Source organism: Mobula hypostoma, chromosome 25, assembly GCF_963921235.1.
Source record: "Mobula hypostoma chromosome 25, sMobHyp1.1, whole genome shotgun sequence".
Lineage (NCBI taxonomy): Eukaryota > Metazoa > Chordata > Chondrichthyes > Myliobatiformes > Myliobatidae > Mobula > Mobula hypostoma.
The window spans coordinates 13797422-13818800 of NC_086121.1; the positions used below are offsets into that span (position 1 = coordinate 13797422).

At 43.2% G+C, this 21379-nt stretch overlaps 1 protein-coding gene across 3 annotated transcripts in view; it reads right to left on the bottom strand.

Moving 5' to 3' along the window:
• LOC134337716 (multiple epidermal growth factor-like domains protein 6) overlaps window positions 1–21379 on the bottom strand; it is a 456826-nt gene that overhangs the window by 242244 nt on the left and 193203 nt on the right. For all 3 annotated transcript variants that reach the window (XM_063032924.1, XM_063032923.1, XM_063032922.1), the window contains one exon: window positions 9501–9623. In XM_063032924.1, the coding sequence (XP_062888994.1) occupies window positions 9501–9623 (123 nt within the window). The remainder of the gene's footprint in view (window positions 1–9500; window positions 9624–21379) is intronic.

Consider the following 21379-nt stretch of genomic DNA (forward strand, 5'->3'; position numbering starts at 1 on the left):
ACTGAAAGTCAGCCCACCATTCAGTCATGTGGAGACAAGAGATTTTTCAGATACTGGAAATCCTGAGCAACACACACAAATGCTGGAGGAACTCAGCAGGTCGGGCAGCATCTATGGAGGGGAATGCACAGTCGATGTTTCGGGCCGAGACCCATCATCAGGACTGGAAAGGAAGGGGATAGAAGCCGGAATACGAAGGAGAAGGAAGGAGAAGAAGTATAAGGTGGCAGGTGAAAGGTGAGACCAAGTGAGAGGGAAGGTAGAGTGGGTGGGGGGGGGTGATGGGATGAAGTAAGAAGCTGGGAGGTGATAGGTGGAAGAGGTAAAGGCTGAAGAGGAAGAATTCTAATAGGAGAGGACAGTGAACCATGAAAAAAAGGGAAGGAAAAGCATTATTTATTGATTGATTGATTGAGATACAGCGTGGAAGAGGCCCTTCCAGCCCTTCGAGCTACACCACCCAGCAATCCCCCAATTTAATGCTAGCCTAATCATGGGACAATTTACAATGACCCATTATCCAACAAACCGGTATGTCTTTTGACTGTGGGAGGAAACCAAAGCGCCCAAAGGAAACCCTCAGAGTCATGGTGAGAACGTACAAACTCCTTACAGGCAGCGGTGGGAATTGAACCAGGGTCGCCCGTGCTGTAGAGCGTCGTGCTAACCACCATGCTATCATACTGCCCCAAACAGGGTCAACTCTCTGGAGTGCACTGGAAACCTCAGTCATCTGATTTAGAGGAGAGAACAGTTTCCTTGAAACGAGATTTACACCTGATGTAATCTGACAGAGCAGAGCAGAGCGAGGGGACCAGAGTAAGAGATGTATGGAAGTATTGCTGACAAAGACGGTTTGGATTACAACAATACAAAGGACAATAGATAGAGACAGACAGAGCAGGAGAGAGTGAGAACTGGAACAAAGCGCTGGGAACACAGAATGGACACCACGGGGAGCAGGGAGAACACTCCTGGACTAAACTGAATCTACTGTATGTGAAAGGTGCAGTTTAAAACCATAGCAACACTATGTCCCATTTGGGTTATGTCCTGCATTACACCATCTCAGGAATCACAAATGAGTCCTAATTTGAAAAATCATCGTTAGATCGCATCTGGAATTTCCAGTTGGTGGACGATCTCTCTCCATGCCGCTCTGTCCCGACACTTGTCCACAACATCCCTAGTCTTGTCCAGCTTGGTGCAATCCTTGATGTTATCCAGCCGCGTTGTTCTTTGCCTTCCTCTTCCTTTCTTTCCCTCCACCTTTCCACATAGCAAGTCCGACAAGATGTTATCTCTGTGCGTAACGTGTCCACAATAAGCAACTTTTAACTTCATAGTCTTCTCCAGCAGTATCCATGGTCTATCAACAAAACCCTCTCATTTGAAACTTTCTCTACCCAGCTGATCTTCAACATTCGTCAATAGCACCACATTTCAAAAGCATTAATTCGTTTCATGTCATCCTTCTTCAGGGTCCATGTTTCTGATCCATACCTCAGCACTGACCGTATGTAACATTCGAGGAAGCGGATTCTACTTTGGATGTCTACCTTCCGGTTGCATAGTAGATCTTTTAGCTTCACGAACTGGTTCTTAGCCATACCTATTCTCTTTCCGATCTCAACTTCGCATCTCCCGTCATCTGTCAGACAACTGCCAAGATAATCAAACTTTCGCACCTGTTCAATATCTTGTCCATTCACTTGTAACGATACCATCATGAACGAGTCTTTAGTGTTTGTTTTGTTTACCACCATCGATTTCGTTTTCTTAGGGTTGGTTTTTAGTCCGTAGTCAAGGCTTTTCTCATTCACTTTATTGAGCATAATTTGCAGTTCACATTCGCTGTCAGCTAACAGCGCGGTGTCGTCCGCATACCTGATGTTATCCACCTTCCGGCCTCCGATTGGAATACCTGACTCCTGATGGCCGCATTCCCGAAAAATCCATTCTAGCTGGATGACGCTAGACCGACACCCCTTCAGTTCATAAAACGTCAATGCGGTAGAAGGTGGAAAAAGACCCACATTTCATAGCCTCGCGTTTCCTGGCTCCTTGCCAGCAACCTATTTAACCTTGTTAATCAAGCCAACATCAGATCTCTGTGTCTCCCAGCTCTTATACATCAGCGCAGATTATTCTCCTGAATCCTAGAGCAACCCTTGACCTCTGCAACATAGGGTCTCCTTTTCTCAGGGCCCACTTCAAACAACTGTGTTTTGCTCTTTTTTTTAAGAAGAATTTTTCTCAGAAGAATTCAAAGGATAAAAATCCCTTTGTGTTCCCCTTCAATTTGCTCTCACCATCAGCTATATTTCAGATGAAGCACTTCACTGGAGAAAAGGTGAAGACTGTCCGGTAAGCAATTGATTTGATTTTGTATTGGTGTAGGCGTAGTATTTATCTATAACCACTTCCAAACCAAGGCCATCAAATGCTGTGACCTCAAAGTCCGTAAGAACGCTACTGAGAAAAACAAAGCGGTCTTTCCTCCTCCTCTCCCTACTGCACCAGCATTCCAACAGTGGCTGATATGCTAATGTGAGAAATTAGCATCCACTCCTTCAATGCTCTGAGGATTTTAGCAATCAGAATTCCACATTTCGTCTTCTTCTTTGTGCGAAAGTCTATTAGATTTTCTTCTCAGTGGTCGGATGAATGTTGATGTCTTTACGGCTGTGGCAAGGCCTTCCGTGACCCTGGCACCCTGCGCCGGCACTGGCATCTGCTCTGCACTGGCGTCCACTCCATTATGAGGCTGTGGTGCCCCTCACTGAAGTAGTAGATTGATAGGTATTGCATTCCGCTTTTCTTTCCTATTTTACTGCCTCGATGTACAGTACTGCGTAAAAATCTTAGGCATATATATATAGATAGGGTGCAGTAATTTTATGAATTGCACTGTATTGCTGCCGCAAAAACAAAACAAATTTCATGATATACGTGAGTGATGATAAACCTGATTCTGATATAGGAAGAAGGAAATCACGGTTGGGAAAAGAGGAAGGGTGAGGGGAGGGAGCAGGAAGCACCAGGGAGACGTTCTGTAATGATCAATAAACCAATTGTTTGCAATCAAATGACCTTTCCTGGTGTCTCAAGGCTGAGTGTGTCTGCACCTATGCCAGCCCCTGGCGTGCCTTCTCTGCCATTTGTCCCACACCGCTCCACAGCACTCCACCCTCGCTATCCTCAATATACTTTGCTTCCTCCAGATTTACAAACTTGCTCTCCGCTCCATGTTGACAAATAGAATACTGTGCAAAAGTCTTAGGCATCCCAGCTATATATATATATATGCCTAAGACTTCAGCCATGGCCAGATCCAAGTGGGGTGTGATATTCAGAGAGGACGTTTCACAACTTCCAATGGTCAGAAACATGATAGGATGCGTGAATCTTTGCCAAGATAACATACGCCATTATCTTGCCAATAAAAGAGTGCATTACAGCATCCTGGCCCGTGTGTATATGCCTTGATATGTTAATGACGAAGAGATCGTAATGTTCTGTCATTGGATAGAAGACCACAGTATCAACAACAGACCTTTGGCCACCATTTTAAAGGTGTAGAGGTTATGGCATTTCTACAACGCAAGTCTCTATGGAGAAGGACACAGGACACACACACACACACACAAAGCATTCTGAATCATTAAACAAGATCCGTTAGAATAAGAAACAGAAACTGAAAATAATGATGCACTAGATGACTGAGAACTTAATAACTTTTTATTTAATTCGTAATCTTTTACATCAATGCAATATGTTAGAACTAGGAGCATTTTTATGTGCTTTGGTAAGGTGTACCACACACAATAGTCTATCATGGTCAGCCAATTACGTGCCATTTTCTTATTGAAGTAGCTTCCAAATCTAGTCTCATTATTAAACTTCCTCTTTTATGCCAAATGCTTCTGGTTAACAGCTCTTAACCTTTTAACTTTTTAGATGCCTATGTTTATGCAGAATCACATAATTGGGCAAGATCTTTTGGCTTCTCTCTCTTTTCACACACACACACACACACACACACACACACACACACATACTTCTCTGCAACACAAAATTAAGCCAATTGTCAATTTGTTCCCCCATCTCTCACCTCTTCTGAAATCCTCCTTTAAGTAGCAGACTTAGAGAACAATCAGGACATTCAATAGGAACTAGGAAGATACTAGACTAATGCAGGCTAAATCTTCAGTTTCTGAAACTGGCCAGATACCAACATCATCAAGAACTCCTCGCATGCTGGTCATTCTCTCTTCTACACACCCCCCCCCCGTTCCCTTCCACTATCAAGAAGAAGATACAAAACTTAGAGAGCCCGTACCGCCAAGCTAAATGACAGTTCTCTCCCACTGTCGTCATACTCTTGAATAGACCTCTAATGCACCAAAGATGAACTCAATCTCTCAATCTACTTCATTGTGGCCCTAGCATGTTAATGGTCTACCTGCCATCACTGCACTTCCCTGTATCACTATATACTGCATTCAGTTTTCCCTTTTCGCACTACCTTGATATGAGGGTTCATAATGACATCTAAAACTTTGACAAACCTCTATCGCTGTGTGGTGGAGAGTTTATTGACTGGCAGCATCACAACCTGGTATGAAAACAGCAAACACGAGGAATTCTGCAGATGCTGGAATTTCAAGCAACACACATCAAAGTTGCTGGTGAACACAGCAGGCCAGGCAGCATCTCTAGGAAGAGGTGCAGTCGACGTTTCGGGCCGAGACCCTGAAAACAGCAATGCCCTTGAACCAAAAATTCTACAAAAATGATGGCCCAGTCCATCACAAGCGAAGCCCTGCTCACCGTTGAGCACATCTACATGAAACACTGTCACAGCTAAGCAGCTTCCATCACCAGGGACCCCTCCCACCCAGGACAAGCTCTCTCACTGCTGCTGCCAAAGGGAAGAAGGTACAGGAGCCTCAGGACTCGCACCACCAGGTTCAGGAACAGTTATTACATTATCAGTTATTACAGTTATTATCAGTTATTACAGTTATCAGCCATCAATCTCTTGAACCAAAGAGGATAACTTCATTCTATTCACTTGCCTAATCATTGAAAGGTTCCCACAACCTACAGACTCACTATCAAGGACTCTTCATCTCACGTTCTCTATATTTATTGATTATTTATTTATTAATTATCTTTATTTCTTTATGTTTGTATTTGCACAGTCTGTTGTCTTTTGCACACTGGCTGAACACCCAAATTGGTGCAGTCTTTCATTGATTCTATTATTGTTATTATTCTATTATGGATTTATTGATGTGCCCAAAATAAATCTCAGGGTTGTATATGGTGAAATACATGCACTTTGATAACAAACTTACTTTGAGCTTTTACCTGTCTGGATGACATGCAAACGAGAGCTTTTCACTGCATCCCTGAGCATGTGACAGAAATAAACCAATTACCGATCCTCAGGAAAACCTGAACCCAAAGCAAAGATGCCAACAAAGCAAAAAAGGAATCAGTAACTACAAGCTAAATCTAAACAACCCAATCCAGAGCAACAGGTGAGGTATGCAAGATAAACTTATTAAAATCAAAGTACGTTTATGTCACCACACACTGCCCTCAGATACATTTTCTTGCACTCAATCAGAATCAGGTTTAATATCATCGGCATATGCTGTGAAATTTGTTAACTTTGCGGTAGCAGTACAATGCAATGCATAATATTTTTTTAAAAACTATGAATTACAGTAAGTATATATTAAATAGTTAAATTAAACAAGTAGTGCAAAAATGGAAAAAAAAAGTAGTGGGGTAATGTTCATGGGTTCAATGTCCATTCAGAAATCGGATGGCAGAGCTGGGGGTGGGGGGAGAGTTATTCTTGAGTTGCAGAGTGTTTTCGGGCTCCTGATGGCAGAAATGAGAACAGAAGAAGAAAGAAGTACAATAGAATCATTGAAAGACTACACATAGAAAGTGACAATCAATGTGCAAAAGAGGACAAGCTGTACAAATACAGAAAAAAAATAAACAAATGAATACTGAGAACATGAGCTTGAAAGTGAGTCCATAGTTGGTGCTCAGTGATCAGTTGAGTGTTGAAATGAGTGACATTATTCACACCGGTTCACGAGCCTGATGGTTGAAGGGTCATGTACCTCCTTTCTGGTGGCAGCAGCAAGCGGGGAGTATGCCCTGGGTGGTGGGAATCCTTGACGATGGATGCAGCTTTCCTGTAGCGACGCTCCTTGGGAAGGTCATATAGACTAGCGCGCCTTCTCGTGGTCTGGAGGCGGGCGGATTTAAGGTTGGCGCCGCCCCAGAAAACTGATGTGTCGTGGGAGAGGGATGATCGAAAGCAGCGAGCTGACTGCTGGCTGTGTGCCCAGAGACCCGAGTTCTTTGGGCACAGAGTTCAGAGGAAGTGATGCAACAGACCATTAACATTGTAAATCAGCAAGTTGTTTTGTTCTGTCTTCCCTCTCGTTGTGAAATGACGACATCTCTTTTTCCCTTATTAGGGAGACAGAGAGCCTGTGGTACGTCAAATAACCGGGTGAATGTGTAGTCTTTGGGGTTCTGCAAGTCTGTGTCTTTATTGATGCTTTGCTGCACGCTTGAGTGCTCAGTGGGGGGTGCCGATCCTTTTTTGCTGGTGGGGGAGGGGGGATTGTTGCTCTGCTGCTGCTTACGCATGGGCGGGGGGAGCTGGGGGGGCTTTGGGGTTCTAACTTTTGACTGTCATTCATTCTTTGGGGCACTCCTCTGTTTTTGTGGATGTTTGCGAAGAAGAATGTCAGGATGTATATTGCATACACTTCTCTGACATTAAATGTACTATTGAAATGTACCTATTGAATATATATATATATATATATATATATATATATGGTAATGGAAAAGTATATACCTCATAAACATGCAACATCTACTACCTCAAGTTCTATAAATGAAGGGACAATTGATTCAGGATATAATGCAAGAAATAAAGAACAGAACAATATCTATTTTTTGAGAAAGATGTTAGTCTGGATATCAGAGCAACCCAGAGCAATTAAGACCATAAAATATAGGAGCAGAATTAGGCCATTTGGCCCATCGAGTCTGCTCTGCCATTTCATCACAACTGATCCATTTCCCTCTCAGCCCTTGACTTCTCCCCATATCCCTTCATGCCCTGACTAATCAAGAATCTATCAACCTCTGCCTTAAATATACTCAATGAGTTGGCCTCCACCACCATTACTACTAGTTAATTAAATTAATTACTAATAATTAGTAAAGAACAGAAAACATACCCATCTCAAGATAAGTGTTAGGTTAAAAACCGAACACAGACATTATTTGTTATAGAATAGAAGCCACAAACTCAAATAGCAATAGAGCATACTATCGTAGATTGCAATAGAAATGTTATAAAGTATTATTAACAAGCTCCATAAACTGTAACAACCTGAGTCAGACTCTCAGGAATCTGCTATTAGCATTCCCTGGATCAGATCCATGATGTACTTTGGCATGAGAAATGTCCCTTAACAGTTGTGAGTTATACAGGAGAGGCCATGCTGTACATTGCAGGCACACAGGTATTGCTTGCAAAAAACACGCACGCTGACCCTCCAACCAAACAACAAAGATTAGTATCACAGAGAAAAATGTTACATGAAGCTCTACAAGAAATCAGAAGATAATTAAACATTTAAGAGCACTAATTCAGACGTTGTGTAGCTCAGGTGGTTGGTTGTTGGGTTGAGTTATTACTTGCAAACGTTTCATCACCATGCGAGCAGACATTGTCAGTGAGCTGTTGGTTGTGGTGTGTCCGTCAAATGCTTGGCCTTTATATACTTTTCAAACAGCTGATTAGGTATCATTTCAGAAACTCAATTGTGACGTGAGGACACACCACAATCAACAGCACACTGACAACGTCCCCTCATTTGATGGCAAAATATTTGCGAATAAATTGCCAAGGTCAGAGAACAACTCAATCCAAAGTGGCTGGGGTCCTGTCAGAGTCTGTGATCGACAGATACAGCTCAAACTACAGTTCTTCGCGGACTGTGACCACTCACTCCTGGAACTCGCCAAGCAGCTTGGCGTTTCAATATCTCTGGGTGCAGCTTGGAAAATATGTGCCTTCAGCGTGGGAGAACCGATCCCTTGCCCATTTTGCCAACTGAAGCACCGCGGGAGATTGAAACAACGAGACAGCTGGCAGGGAGTGTAAGCTGCTATCGAGAAAAAGCCCGTGTACTCAACCTCAGAGATCTCTCTCTCTCTCTCTCTCTCTCAAAAGTGAGTGAGAGTCTGTTGGCCCTCAAGTCGGAGGAAGTTGGACACGTGCCACGGCAGATTGTAACATCAAAACAGCAAGCTGTTGGTCTCCTCTCTCATTGTTGGCAGGAACAATATCTCTCTGTCCCTTGCTAGTGAGAGAGAGCGCGTGTCTGAGATGTCGAAGTGTTGAGATGGACAGTAGTTTTTGATGGACTCTAGATCATGGTGTCTGGGGGCTTTGTTACTGGTTGCATGGTGGGTGCCGGAGTAGGTGGGGGAGGGTGAGTGGGGATGGATGGAAGCTTGTGCTGCTGTTTGCGTGTGGGGGAGGGGGCTTTGGGGTTCTGACATCTCTGTCATTCAGTCTTTGGGGTTCTTTTTCTGTTTTGTGGTTGTCTGCGAAGAGTAAGAATTTCAGGCTGTATATACATTCTCTGATATTAAATTGATCCGTTGATCATTTAAGAGCACCCTTCTTTACTTCAAACAATAATGTCTAGCATCATCTCTTCCCATCTTTTCTTACATATTCTCCATCATATCACTCCCCATATCCCAATCTCCAGCAGCATCTCTCACAAATTGTAATATACAGTAGCATCAATTCCATTTCATATTCTAACTTCCAGTCTTCCCTCGTGTTTGAATCCGCAGCATTATCTGTACCAAATAGTAATCCACAATACCATTCTCTGCTCATGTTCTCAGTCCCAGCACCATTTCAGCCTCATGCTCCAACCACTAACATCTTCTTTCTCCATGTCCTAAACTTTGTGCACTATTTCTCTTCATGTTCTGAACTAAATCATTCATCAGTGTCCCTCCTTTCCTCATAACAGCCTTTGTTAATGTGAAGTTAGTGATTTGACCCTCACAGTGAACCTCCGATCACGCTCCTGATGACCCCGGGGATCCTAGCTTGCAGATTCTGTCCGATATCATAAAAAAATCGACAAGGATATTTGCTCACAAATTATCATCAACAAGAACTCAAAATTATATAAGAGTAAATAGTTAATAAGTCAGCTGTGAAACTGGATTGATTCTGTAATAAAATTATCTGAAACAGTGTTGAGAATTTTGCTAATTACTTATAACCATAGTAAATTGTTAATTTTCTTATGGTATGAAGCTCACAACAAAGCTAAGAGTAGGTGCCTATAATATCCGGTCTCAGACAGGTGACATGTTGCTCAGTGGCCTTGATGTCCAGTGCAGTCGGCCCCTACCTTCGCAAGTCTTCCCATCAGCCTTCAGCTTCAAGCCCGCATGGCAGTGGCAGTAGAAGCTGCCAATGGTGTTACAGCATTGACCTTCACATCCCCCACTGTCCGCCTCACACTCGTTCGTGTCTGGAAGAAAAACACGGGGAAGATGTAAGATTTTGTCACCAGTGCATGGAAGTCTCAGAACGAGACCATCACGTAGTAGGACTTTGCGGGAAGCAACCTGACTTAATCCTAATATTTCACATTTAGATTCAGATTTATTTATCACATGTACATCGAAAACGATGGCTTCCGGTAGGATGGTGCACGCTTGGTCGCAGCAGCCTCTCAGGGCCCAATTAAAGGTGCAATTGTTTGTTCTTTACCTGGATTTTTATGATCACAACACATTGATGGATATCAAGAAAATCAAGTATCCCACTAGCAAGTTGCTCGGTAACAATGGGGCTAGACTTGTTGCATACCTTGTTGCAGCCTGCCCGACTACAACAGAGGCGGTGCACAGAAGTCAAACAAACAGTGCAAGCGATTGTCTTGGTCATTTTTCATGTGATCACAGGACCCTGCTGGACACTGGTAATGTAGAATACTACCAGCCTGATTGACTAGTTCATTGGCAAGACCAAGAGGAGGGAGCTGACGGTCCTGGTTGTTGCGTGAGCCAGGCCCTCATGCTGTGGGGTGGCCTGTGGCAGCCGCCCGGGGGAGGAAACACTGGAGGTGGTGTGGGAAAGAGCAGAGGTGCAGTGGACGGAGTCCTTGCTGGGCTGGAGCTGGCTCCTCCTGTTGGTGCGGGCCTCCAATGTTTGCTCAGTGGAAAACGAGCTGGAATGCTGCATCTGTGGCTGCACGTTGAGAAACTGCTGCCTGCTTGCTCTTATAGAAACATGGCTCCAGCAAAGCATCTGGGTGGGTGTGGGAGGGGGGATGAAATGAGAAGCTGGGAGTGGATAGGTGGAAGAGGTGAAGAGCTGAAGAAGGAGGATACGAGAGAACAGTGACCATGGAAGAAATGGAAAGACCAGGTGTGGGTAAGGTATGTGATACCAGACGAGGGGGAAGGTGGGTGGCTCCTGGCTCCTGCCTCCTTCCTTTCCAGTCCGGATGAAGGGTGTTAGCAAGAAACATCAACTGTTTATTCCCCTCCATAGACGCTGCCTGATGCTGAGCGGATTTTGCGTGGATTGCTCAAGATTTCCAGCATCTGCAGAATCTCATATTTACTTTACAAGATATCTGTGTCATCAGTAAATTAATGAACAATACGCTACAACCATAATTTACTAACCATGCCTTCATCTAAGTCATTAATATAAACAGGCACATTACTAGTTACATGCTACCAACCAGAAAAACATGTTTATTTCTTTTGGTCACCAATGTTTTACATCCTACACAATGAGCTTTTGTTGTCCATAACCATTTTTCTGACGTCTTAAAACTCAGAATATACATTTACTGGGCTCCCTTTAACCACAACACATTATTTATTGTATGAACTCCAATTAATTAATCAAACATAATTTCTCTTTTACATAACTACGTTGACTTTGCCTGATTACCTTGATTTTTTATACATGCCTGCTACAAAGAAACAGGGTGGTTACTCAGACCCACCAATGGATGGAGAAATATATGTTCCATTTGCTCCCAGAAAAAAAAGCTCAGCACATTTGCAGTTCAGACTGACCAAACTTCCAAATTAGTATTTTGAATATCATGTTGGAAAGAAATAACTTGAGTCTTCATTTGTAGGATCAGAAAATTTTGCATTATAAAAGGAAACACATTGAGTACTTAAAGACTGAAGAAACTTCACAGGAACAATTGTCAAACAACTTTGACTAGGAGTTGCAGAAGGAAATACCCGGAGAAGTGACTGAAACCTCAATCAAAGTGTGTTTTAAAGAGAGGGGAGAGGGGTCGAGAGGGTTGCAGAGACAGAAACCACCCTGACAACGGGTTATCATGTTAAAGAGTGAACTATAAGGAGAAAGAGCCACAACATCATGCCTATGCAAAGCGATCTGACATTTTAACAACCTTCTTTAGCACTTTTCTGTTTACTTTTAACCCAGAGTAATCTGTGCAAAATAATGGAGGAACTCAGCAGGTCAGGCAGCACCTATGGAAAGAAATAACCAGTCAATATTTCAGGATGAGATCCTTCACCAGTCCTGACCTGTTGAGTTCCTCCAGAATTTTGTATGTGTTAATTTGCTAAGGGAGTTAAGACCAAGTAGGTTGGTCAAGCAAACATTGATCAAGCATTGAATTGGCTATTAATGACATACAATGACGGTACAGATGACTTCAGGAAGCAACCGGATATTTTTTGCAGAGACATAGGTATAACTTATTTTTAAAACAATAGATTAAATTTAATGATTGGATGCTGTTGGCCATGAAGGAATTAAAATATGGAAGGAAACATTAAACTTGAATGAATCAAGGATAATGGAAGTAGACAAACCAGATGTCTTTGTTCTTGTAATGTGCTTGAAGGAATAGAGGCTGTCATTTGGTGAAGCTGCTCTGTAACCTCCATTTTGCGAACTGTTTGATGAACTGACTTTTGCTCTGAGATAACTTAATAAGAGCACTTGAATGTGGACACAAGAAGTTTCTGTTAATGATCTGTTGAACCTGAGACCATTCTTGGATGAACTATTTATTGTGTACAACAAAATTTATTACGTCCTGCTGAAGAGTCTCAGCCCGAAACGTCGACTGTATTCTTTTCCATTGATGTTCCCCGGCCTGATGAGCTCCTCCAGCATTTTATGTATGTTGCTTGGATTTCCAGCATCTGCGGATTTTCTCTTGTTTGTATTGTGTACAATGGCAGGTTTGCAGAAGTAATCTCGTTATCTCGGCCCAGTCTGGGTGACCTGGTTTAACTGGTTTGAACCCAACTCAAATAGAACAAAAGAAGTCACCTAAGGCACAAAGTTCTGTAGCCCTTGGCTAGATCCAGTGGTAACCTGACACAGGTTTGACGACATCGAGCCAACAAGATTGAAATGCAACATTTGAACTGATTAGGAAAGAGTATAAGAATGAGGGGCTTCAAATGCAAAGAGACAAGAACTCTGGAGACTAACGATCGCAAGGAAAACCCCCATACCAGGGCCTGGAAGAAAAAGGATCGATTGTTTAACCAATGGGAGATCCTCTATATCAGTGTTATAAATTGGAGAAGTGACATAGGTGAGTATTAGTACAGAAGGAACAGTAGAATTCATGATTTAAGTTGTTGGTCCGGGGCCAATGTAGTTATTGGGTTGTTTGCGCAAAGACAATAAAGTGCAAGTTTTGATTGATTAAGAGTTGCATAGTGAGTTTTCTAACCTGGGTCAGTTGATAATAGTCAACAAAGCACACTAGGGCAATTACCAATGAACACATCGCTGGGAATGCCGGAAAGATAAACAAGTGGAGTATTCTCAGTTATTTTCTGTGTATAAGACAAGGCTATCGCTGACAGTTGTCACTGGGCTTTATGCCTGAAGCCATCTGCTGTGGAATTTTATTCTGATATTATAAATGTGACTTTTTAATGCTTGACAAACTTTGTCATATAAAAAAGAATTAAATGTCAGACACCGCTTGAACAGGCTCTCTAGAGAGATGCTGGAATGAGCTGTATAGATTCAGTCAAATGCAAATTAGATTCCTTTCAGAAATAGTATTTTCGGATACAGCATATGAGTAACTTGAAAGGTTGCATGTGGTGAGTAGAGTTCGCTTTTTTTTTGTTTCACGGTTCCTATGACGCTATGTATTAGACAGCCCTGTGTGCATTGTGTTTTATACACAACCACGACTCCTATGGGAGGTGCGATTTGTTCCAAGCAGATGTCCAGTACAAATTCGGAAAATGACAGTGCTCGATGCGAAGTCTGGCCCCACACTCCACAATGCTAAAATAGCAGAAAGGTAACTGGGGGAAACAACCAGGATGCTACTGTTACTCATGTGGATTACTTTTAGTGTTTGATAAAGAAGATCGATTGAAGAGAAGTGTAAGAGATTAGAGATAAAGCGCAGAGTGCTGAAAATAGTAGGTCAGGCGGCATCTGTGAAGAAAGAAAAGGAGTTATTGTTTCAGATTTATGAATTTTCATTTGAAGAGGAGCTGAAGCCAATCTATTTAGGAAAAAGGAAATAAGTTAGGAAGGAGGCAGGAATCACCAAGGATATGTGCAAAGCAATGCATTTCAGTTGGCATTATGTGTCTTATGGCATTCCAGGAATGTGTACCTCTTTAGGGGCGATATGAATGGCTTGGATATAAAAACAGGGAGCCATATACATGGGTTATCTGGGATAATTTCTACTAATTGGCAGCAAGAATATTGTAACGAGCTTAAGGAAATTGGTGAACAAATGTGAGTGCACTGTTCAATGCATAGAGGGGATATAAAACTCTGTTCATGGTGTGATGCAGACCAGGAGTACAAAGGGTGTGTGTCAGCCACTGCTGAGATGCACAAGAGCTACAGTGGTCTTTTTAAAATGGAATGACTACCTACTGTCCACACCTGAGTAAAGACAACATTGATTAGATAGGACTGTAATGCTACTCTTGGAGGAACAGGTTGGCCAGACTCATGCCAAAAAAATGGAGCACCTGAACCGGCAAAGTGTAGGGATGTGGTACAGAGAACCATATGTGCAGGGATGTCAAAACTCAGCAAGGGAGGGAGGAGCAATTTGAAACATCTCCGTTCACCATACACTTTCCCCAAGCAGCAAAATTCTTCCCACGTGACAAGGACCTTGATGGCACCAGGAACATAAGAAAATAGGAACTGACATAGACCTCATACCTGCCCCACCATTCAAAATGATTATGGCTGAGATGCCCCATAAGGTCATAATGCAGCCCTATAACTCATCTGTGGGACCAGAATCTAGTGACCAACACCAGACTCTTTGATGTTCCCACTTCTCCAAGAGAAAACTTAGTTACGATTAGTCTTTGGCCCAAAAATCACAGAAGAGGCGACGTTATTCCAGAAAACAAAGAATCCCTTGAGAAAGTGGTGAATAGAGGGGAACTTCCCCACACTGCACTTGCCATAAGACAGCTACTGTTGCAGGCTATGTGTGTGCATGCTTGGAGGAGGGGTGGGGATTTTGGGTAGTGAGAGGATGAATGGACCCAGCGGAGGTTGATAGGTTCTTCATTAGTCAGGGCGCGAATGGTTATGGGGAGAGGGCAGGTTGCGAGGGAAATGGATCGGCCATGATGAAATGGCGGAGCAGACTCAATGGCCAAAATGGCCTAATTCCGTTCCTATGTCTCATGCTCTTATGGAAGGGGGCGGGAGGGGAAGCCTCGCTGGTAGATTCACAAAGCAAGGGAGCACATCCGTCAGTTATTAAGACACAGCCTGCCCCGATTCCTGCTTGCCAATGCAACAATTCTATTGTAGATCACCGTGTGAGCAGCTGGAATCGTAACGTGGTCCATAATTACGTTGTGGAAAATGACGTTAGTAAGTTGATAGCTGGTAGGCTGAATCAATGATTGTTCGCCGGGCATCAAAATCAGTGGGTAATTCAAGGTGGCTGACTGCCAGCCTACCTGAGGCACAATGTCCTGACAGTCATGGTTCAGTGCGGAGCTCTTTTGTATCTGAGTCAGAGAGTTGTGAGTTCAAATCCCACTCTTCCTGATGCCCCAAATATAGTATCTAAAGATTTTAGTCCTGTTGGAGGTGTTAATCTGAGATTTCTCTTCTCAGGTGGGCAGGAAACACTTTGTAATGTTTTTTTAAAGAACCAAGAACTCTTCCTGGTGCCCTGGTCAGCATTTATGAACGTTTGATGATTTGTACCAATGCTGCTTCAGGGAGGTTGCTGTTCACTCAGTACTTGCCACTTTCCTACACAGTCACTAAACATCAAAGATGCTTTATTGCTGTTAAACCTTTTAGGATATCCCAATGTTGTGAAAGGTGAAATACACTCAGTGACCACTTTATTAGGTAAAACTGCTCGTTAATGCAAATATCTAATCAGCTAATCATGTGGCAGCAACTCAATATATTAAAGCATGTGGACATGGTCAAGAGCTTCAGTTCTTATTCAGACCAAACAGCAGAATGGGGAAGAAATGTGATCTGAGTGACTTTGATTGTGGAATCATTGTTGGTGCCAGATGGGGTGGTTTGAGTATCTTAGAAACTTCTGAACTCCTGGGATTTTCACACACAACAGTCTACAGTGTTTACAGAGAATGATGCAAAAAAAAAATTGTCTAGTGACCGGCAGTTCTGTGGCTGAAAAATGCCTTGTTAATCAGAGAGTTTAGAGGAGAATGGCCAGACTAATTCAAGATGGCAGGAAGCTGACTGTAACTCATATAACCACGTGTTACAACAGCGGTGTGCAGAAGGGCATCTCTGAATGCACAAACGTAAAAACATTGAAGTGGATGGGCTACAGCTGCAGAAGACCATGAACACACACTCAGTCGCCACTTTATTAGGTACAGGAGGCACCTAATAAAGTGGCAGCTGTGTGTAGAAATGCAATCTGTCGATTTGAATATAAACTCAAGAGATTCTGCAGATGCTGGAAATCCAGAGTAATGCATACAAAATGCTGGAGGAACTCAGCAAGTCAGGCAGCATCTTTAAAAAGGAATAAACAGTTGAAGTTTAGACTGAGACCTTTCATCAGGATTGGAAAGGAAGGGGGAAGAATGTTCAAAAGATGTTGAATATATTGCCTTTGTCTCTTCTGCAGGCAGTCAGGGAAGAAAATGCTCCTCATCTCCCAGAAGCATGAGCCCACAAAGCAGGCAAGTTGAGTATGGAAAAGCTTGTCCTCAGTGATTTCCAGAAATGGACTAACTAATCCAAGTTAAGCGAGTTCAAATCCTGTAATGCCAGTTTCAAAATTTTAAATCAATCAGTTGTTAAAAGTTATTTGGAGATAAAATGCCAATTCCAGTAAAGCGGCCGTGTGGTTGTCCAATCGTCAGAAGGAACTGAACATGTTCACCATTAACATCCCTTCGAGGAGGAATCCTGGTGTGCTGACCCATTCTGACCTATTGGTGGCTCCAGTCCCACACCAGTGTGGGTGACCAGGAAATTAAATGACTAGGTTACCAACTATCCACCCTGCAAACTGCCTTTTCCAAAAGCTCCCTTCCGGAAAGCACTCTAAGGCTACTAAAACAAAACATTCATGCTATCTTAAAAAGTTTATTCCCCCAGGCTGTTAGATTGTAAATACATGTTGGTATTTAAGTATTTATGCTCATTTTATTCCATATCCGTACATACTTTAACCCTAACTTAATTTTTTATACAAAGCTTTATTCTTTATAAATTGTTGAATTTTTTTTGCATGTCATAATCAGAATCAGGTTTAATATCACTGACATATGTTTGAAATATGTTGTTTTGCAATACATAATAAAAAATTATAAATTACAATGAGAAAGATACATAACATTAAATTAATAAGTAGTGCAAAAAGAAGTGGGGTAGTGTTCATGAGTTCATTGTCCATTCAGAAGCCGAATGTCACTGAGGAAGAAGCTGTTCCTAAAACATTGAGTGTGTGTCCTCAGACTCTTGTACTTCCTCCTTGATGGTGGCAATGAGAAGAGAGCATGTCCTGGCTGATGGAGTCCTTAATAATGGATGGCACATTTTAGAGGCATCGCCTTTCGTAGATGTTCTCATTGCTGGGAGGCGAGTACCCATGATGGAGCTGGCTGACTTTGCAACTTCCTGCAGCTTTTTCCGATTCTGTGCAGTGCCCCTTCATACCATACAGGGATGCAGCCAGTTAGAATTCTCTCCAGGGTACATCTGCAGAAACTTTTGAGTGCCTTTGTTGACATACCAAGTCTCCTCAAATTCTAAATAAAATACAGCCGCTGTCATGCCTTCTTTATAATCGCATCAATATGTTTGGCTCCTGATAGATCTTCAGAGACGTTGACACCCCAGGGACTTGAAATTGCTCACCTTTTCCACTGCTGATCCCTCGATGAGGACTGGTGGGTGTTCCCTCGATTTCCCCTTCCTAAAGTCCACAATCAATTCCTTAGTCTTACTGACATTGAGAGCAAGAACGTTGAGGACCTCAAAGCAAGACTGCTGTACCAGTGGGACATCAGGTACTGCTGCGCACTTCGCTTTACAGAAACATGGCTATCTCCCACTCTTTCGGATACAGAACTGCATCTCAAGCCTTCACCATTCTGTGCAATGAGAGTTCAGGACAGCTCAATCTTTTAAAGACAGAGGAGGTGGAGTATTCTTTATGATGAACTCATTGTGGCGCACAAACATTGTGGTTCTATCTCAGTCCTGCTCACTTGACCTGGAACATCTAGTATGATGAAAGGTCTCAACCCAAAACATTGGCTATTTACTCCTTTCCATAGATGCTGCCTGGCTTGCTAAGTTCCTCCATCATTTTGTAGTGGTCAAACGTTATCTATTTTATCTGCCTAGGATATTTTCCACCATAATCCTGGTCGCAGTGTACATTCCACCTCAGGCTAGAGGAGCCGAGTAACATAATCAGCAACCCTGAAACTATGCACCCTGATGCCTTCCCTAAATCTGTGGGAGATTTCAATGAGGTCAGCTTGAAGAAGACTTTGAACAACTACCACCAACATATCACACGTGAACCCAGAGGAGCCAACGAGAACTCTTACCGTACCATCCCACACCCACACTTTGGAAAGTCTGATCACTTGGCTGTACTTCTACTCCCAGCATATAGGCTGAGACCAAAGGGAATACTGCAGCAGAAGGGATGGTCAGGGGAGGTGGTGGAGAGCTTCCTGCTTTGAGTTGATGAACTGGACAATATTCAGGGATACATCTTTGAGTCTGAATGGGTATGTCACAATTGTCACTGACTTCATCAGGACCTGTGTGGATGAGTGCGTGCCTTCGAGCACATACCGGGCATACCCAAAGCAAAAGCCGTGGGCGAACCAGGAGGTTCGTAGTCTGCTGGGGGCCAGATCTGTGGCATTCAACACTAGTGATCCAGAACTATACAAGGGGTCCAGGAATGACCTACAGAAGGCTATTGTAAAGGCATGAAAACAATTCTGATTGAGGTTAGAGACAGAACTGAATGCACGTCGGCTCTGACAAGGTGACAGAGACAAAATTAAAATAAGAATGACAGTGCACATGAGAGAAAAGGGGAGCAAAATTAGCAGCCAAGAAGAGAAAAGAAGTCTGAAAAGTAGATGCAGAATGAGAGGGTGCTAAGCAGACAGAGTATAATAGCATATTTTATTAACTTAAATCATGGTAGTATTTGGTTTTATGTGCTGTGTGTGATATATGTTTTGTGGGTGCACCGTGGTCCAGAGGAACATTGTTTCGTTTAATTTTATAGATGTACAGTGAGATGACAGTAAACTTGAACTTGAAAGGCAAGGAGATGATAGACAGAAAGAGAAACTGGGGGGGCAGAGATACTTTGTAGTCAGACTCAATTCAAACCAGCAGCACAACACAGACAGAGCCTGGCTTATAGTCATAAACAAGTAATCAGTAAGAAGGATTAGAGCTAATTTTCAAACTAATTGTTTAACCAGGCTAGACGCCAGAACCGAGGTTCACAAATTTCTGTAGTGTGCAATGGCTGATGATGCCTGTTGTCTGTGCTGATGTGTACTTGATTCTCTTCTAAATGCTCAAAAGCTGAGTTCCAAACCATCACCAGCTCCTTAACTGAAGCATATGAGAGGACAGCCCTTCCACTTAATGTCGAGGCAAAGGTCCTCTACCCCCACTACTCACACTGCCCGCCAATATCAAAGGTTTGCCGCGAGACTCTAGAAAACTTGACAGCAGCCACCTTCAACGAAGGCAGAGAGAAATGACGAAACTTACCGCCACCTTCATCAGCTAGTCTTTGAAGATCAAGACCAAAACCTTGGCACAAAACTTATGTCCTACTAGGCTACTCTGCTTCTGAGGCCTAAACTATCTGCAGCAGACATCTCAGGACTGGAAAAACTGGACTCTTGACTTCACAATCTACTTCACTGGGACCTTGCTCCTTATTATCTAACTGCACTGCACTTTCTCTGTACTGCAATACTTTATTCTGCACTCTGCTATTGTGTTACCTTATCTCACTGTTCAATGAATCGATCTGAACAGACAGTATACCAACCACAGTTTTCACTGTACCTCATTACTGTGACAATAATAACAATTCATAAATTCAAGTCATTCATAGCAAGCACGGAGCACAGAATGAAGCAACAGCCACCAACTCCAACATTGGGGTGGCACGTTAGCAAAGTGGTTAGCACAACGCTTTACAGTACAGGCAACCCGGGTTCAATTCCCGCCGCTGCCTGTAAGGAATTCATACGTTCTCCCCGTGTGGGTTTCCTCCGGGTGCTCCGGTTTCCTCCCACAGTCCAAAGACGTACCGGTTGATAAGTTAATTAGTCCCATGATTAGGCTGGGGATAAATTAAATTGGGGGTTGCTGGGCGACATGGCTCGAAGGGCGAGAAGGGTCAACCGTATCTCAATAAATAAACTTCCTGCTGGTATTCGGTTCCCATAATTTTCAGAGAGTGTAAACATTCTGTAAAATCAACGTGGCCTACTGGCCTCTGGTGGGAGATATCAGCATTACTGGTTAAACACACCAGCCCTTCAAATCACACTGAGGTTCAATAATGCACGAAAGGCTTTGCATGCCAATATAGCGTTTCCCTCTTCTCAATTTAAAATAAATGGATTGTTTAAATAAAAGGATTAGCATTTTTTACTGAAATAACAGAGTGAAGGATTGCCAACAGACTTGTCATGAACAAAAACTTGACTATTCTTCAGTCACCATGGGTAGGGAGGTAGCTCGGTTAATTATCAGGTGGCAATGTTTGACAAAGAGCAGACCCAACTCTTGCCAGATATGTAATTTTCTCTTAAATGCTAGTGTTCATTGCATTTATTTAAGATCCTTCCAGGAACAAAAAGAACAGCCTTTATATTGTGACATTTTCATTGGAAAATGGGCAGGAGTCCTCTACAATAAAAGTTAGCAGCGTCACAAAATGAGACCCGAATGAAGTTTGGAAGATTTTAAGGAGGCTGCTCTTAGAAGGGAATGATAAAGAGGTCTTGATTATTAGATTTCCCCCCTTCTCCTTCTTCCTCTTCTTTTTCTTCTTCAGTCATCCCTAGGGATGGAGGAAGACTTGCTCCCGTTCGGATTTTGTGGGCTTACAGGGGACTCAATGCGCTGAATGGCCCAACTCTGCTCTTCCGTCTCATGGCTGACGGGGCCAGTGTGGGGCAGGAGGTGCCTGGCGTGACGTGATGTGTGGGGGGGGGGGGAAGAGATTTGCACCTTTGCCATTTAGATTGGCCTTTTGTGTGGTCACAAAATCTCAACACGATGTTCTCTGTACAGCCCCCCTCCCCAACTATCCGACACCCCATAGGCTCGGCATTTTTTTCAAATAGGTTTTGTGAGCACCTGCAAAAGTTTTCCTCCAGCCTTCTGGTAAATCTCCTGTGATGTCATGCTGTGTCCAGCAGAGAGTTCTGGTCTCAGGCACGTGGACAATGTAGCCTGCACAAAAACGCTGTCTCAGAGTAACTGAGGCCTCCATGCTGAGGATGTTGGCCTTGGAGAAGATGCCGGCCTGGGGAGGAGGTTGCTAGCCAGGGAGAAGGATGCTAGCCAAGGAGGAGGATACTGGCTTGGGAGGAGGAGGATCTGGCTGGGGAGGAGGAGGATCTGGCTGGGGAGGAGGAGGATCTGGCTGGGGAGGAGGAGGATGCTGGCCGGGGAGAGGAACCTGGCATTGCTTTGTTTAACTTGAGAGGAGAGCTGGAGGAAGTTGAG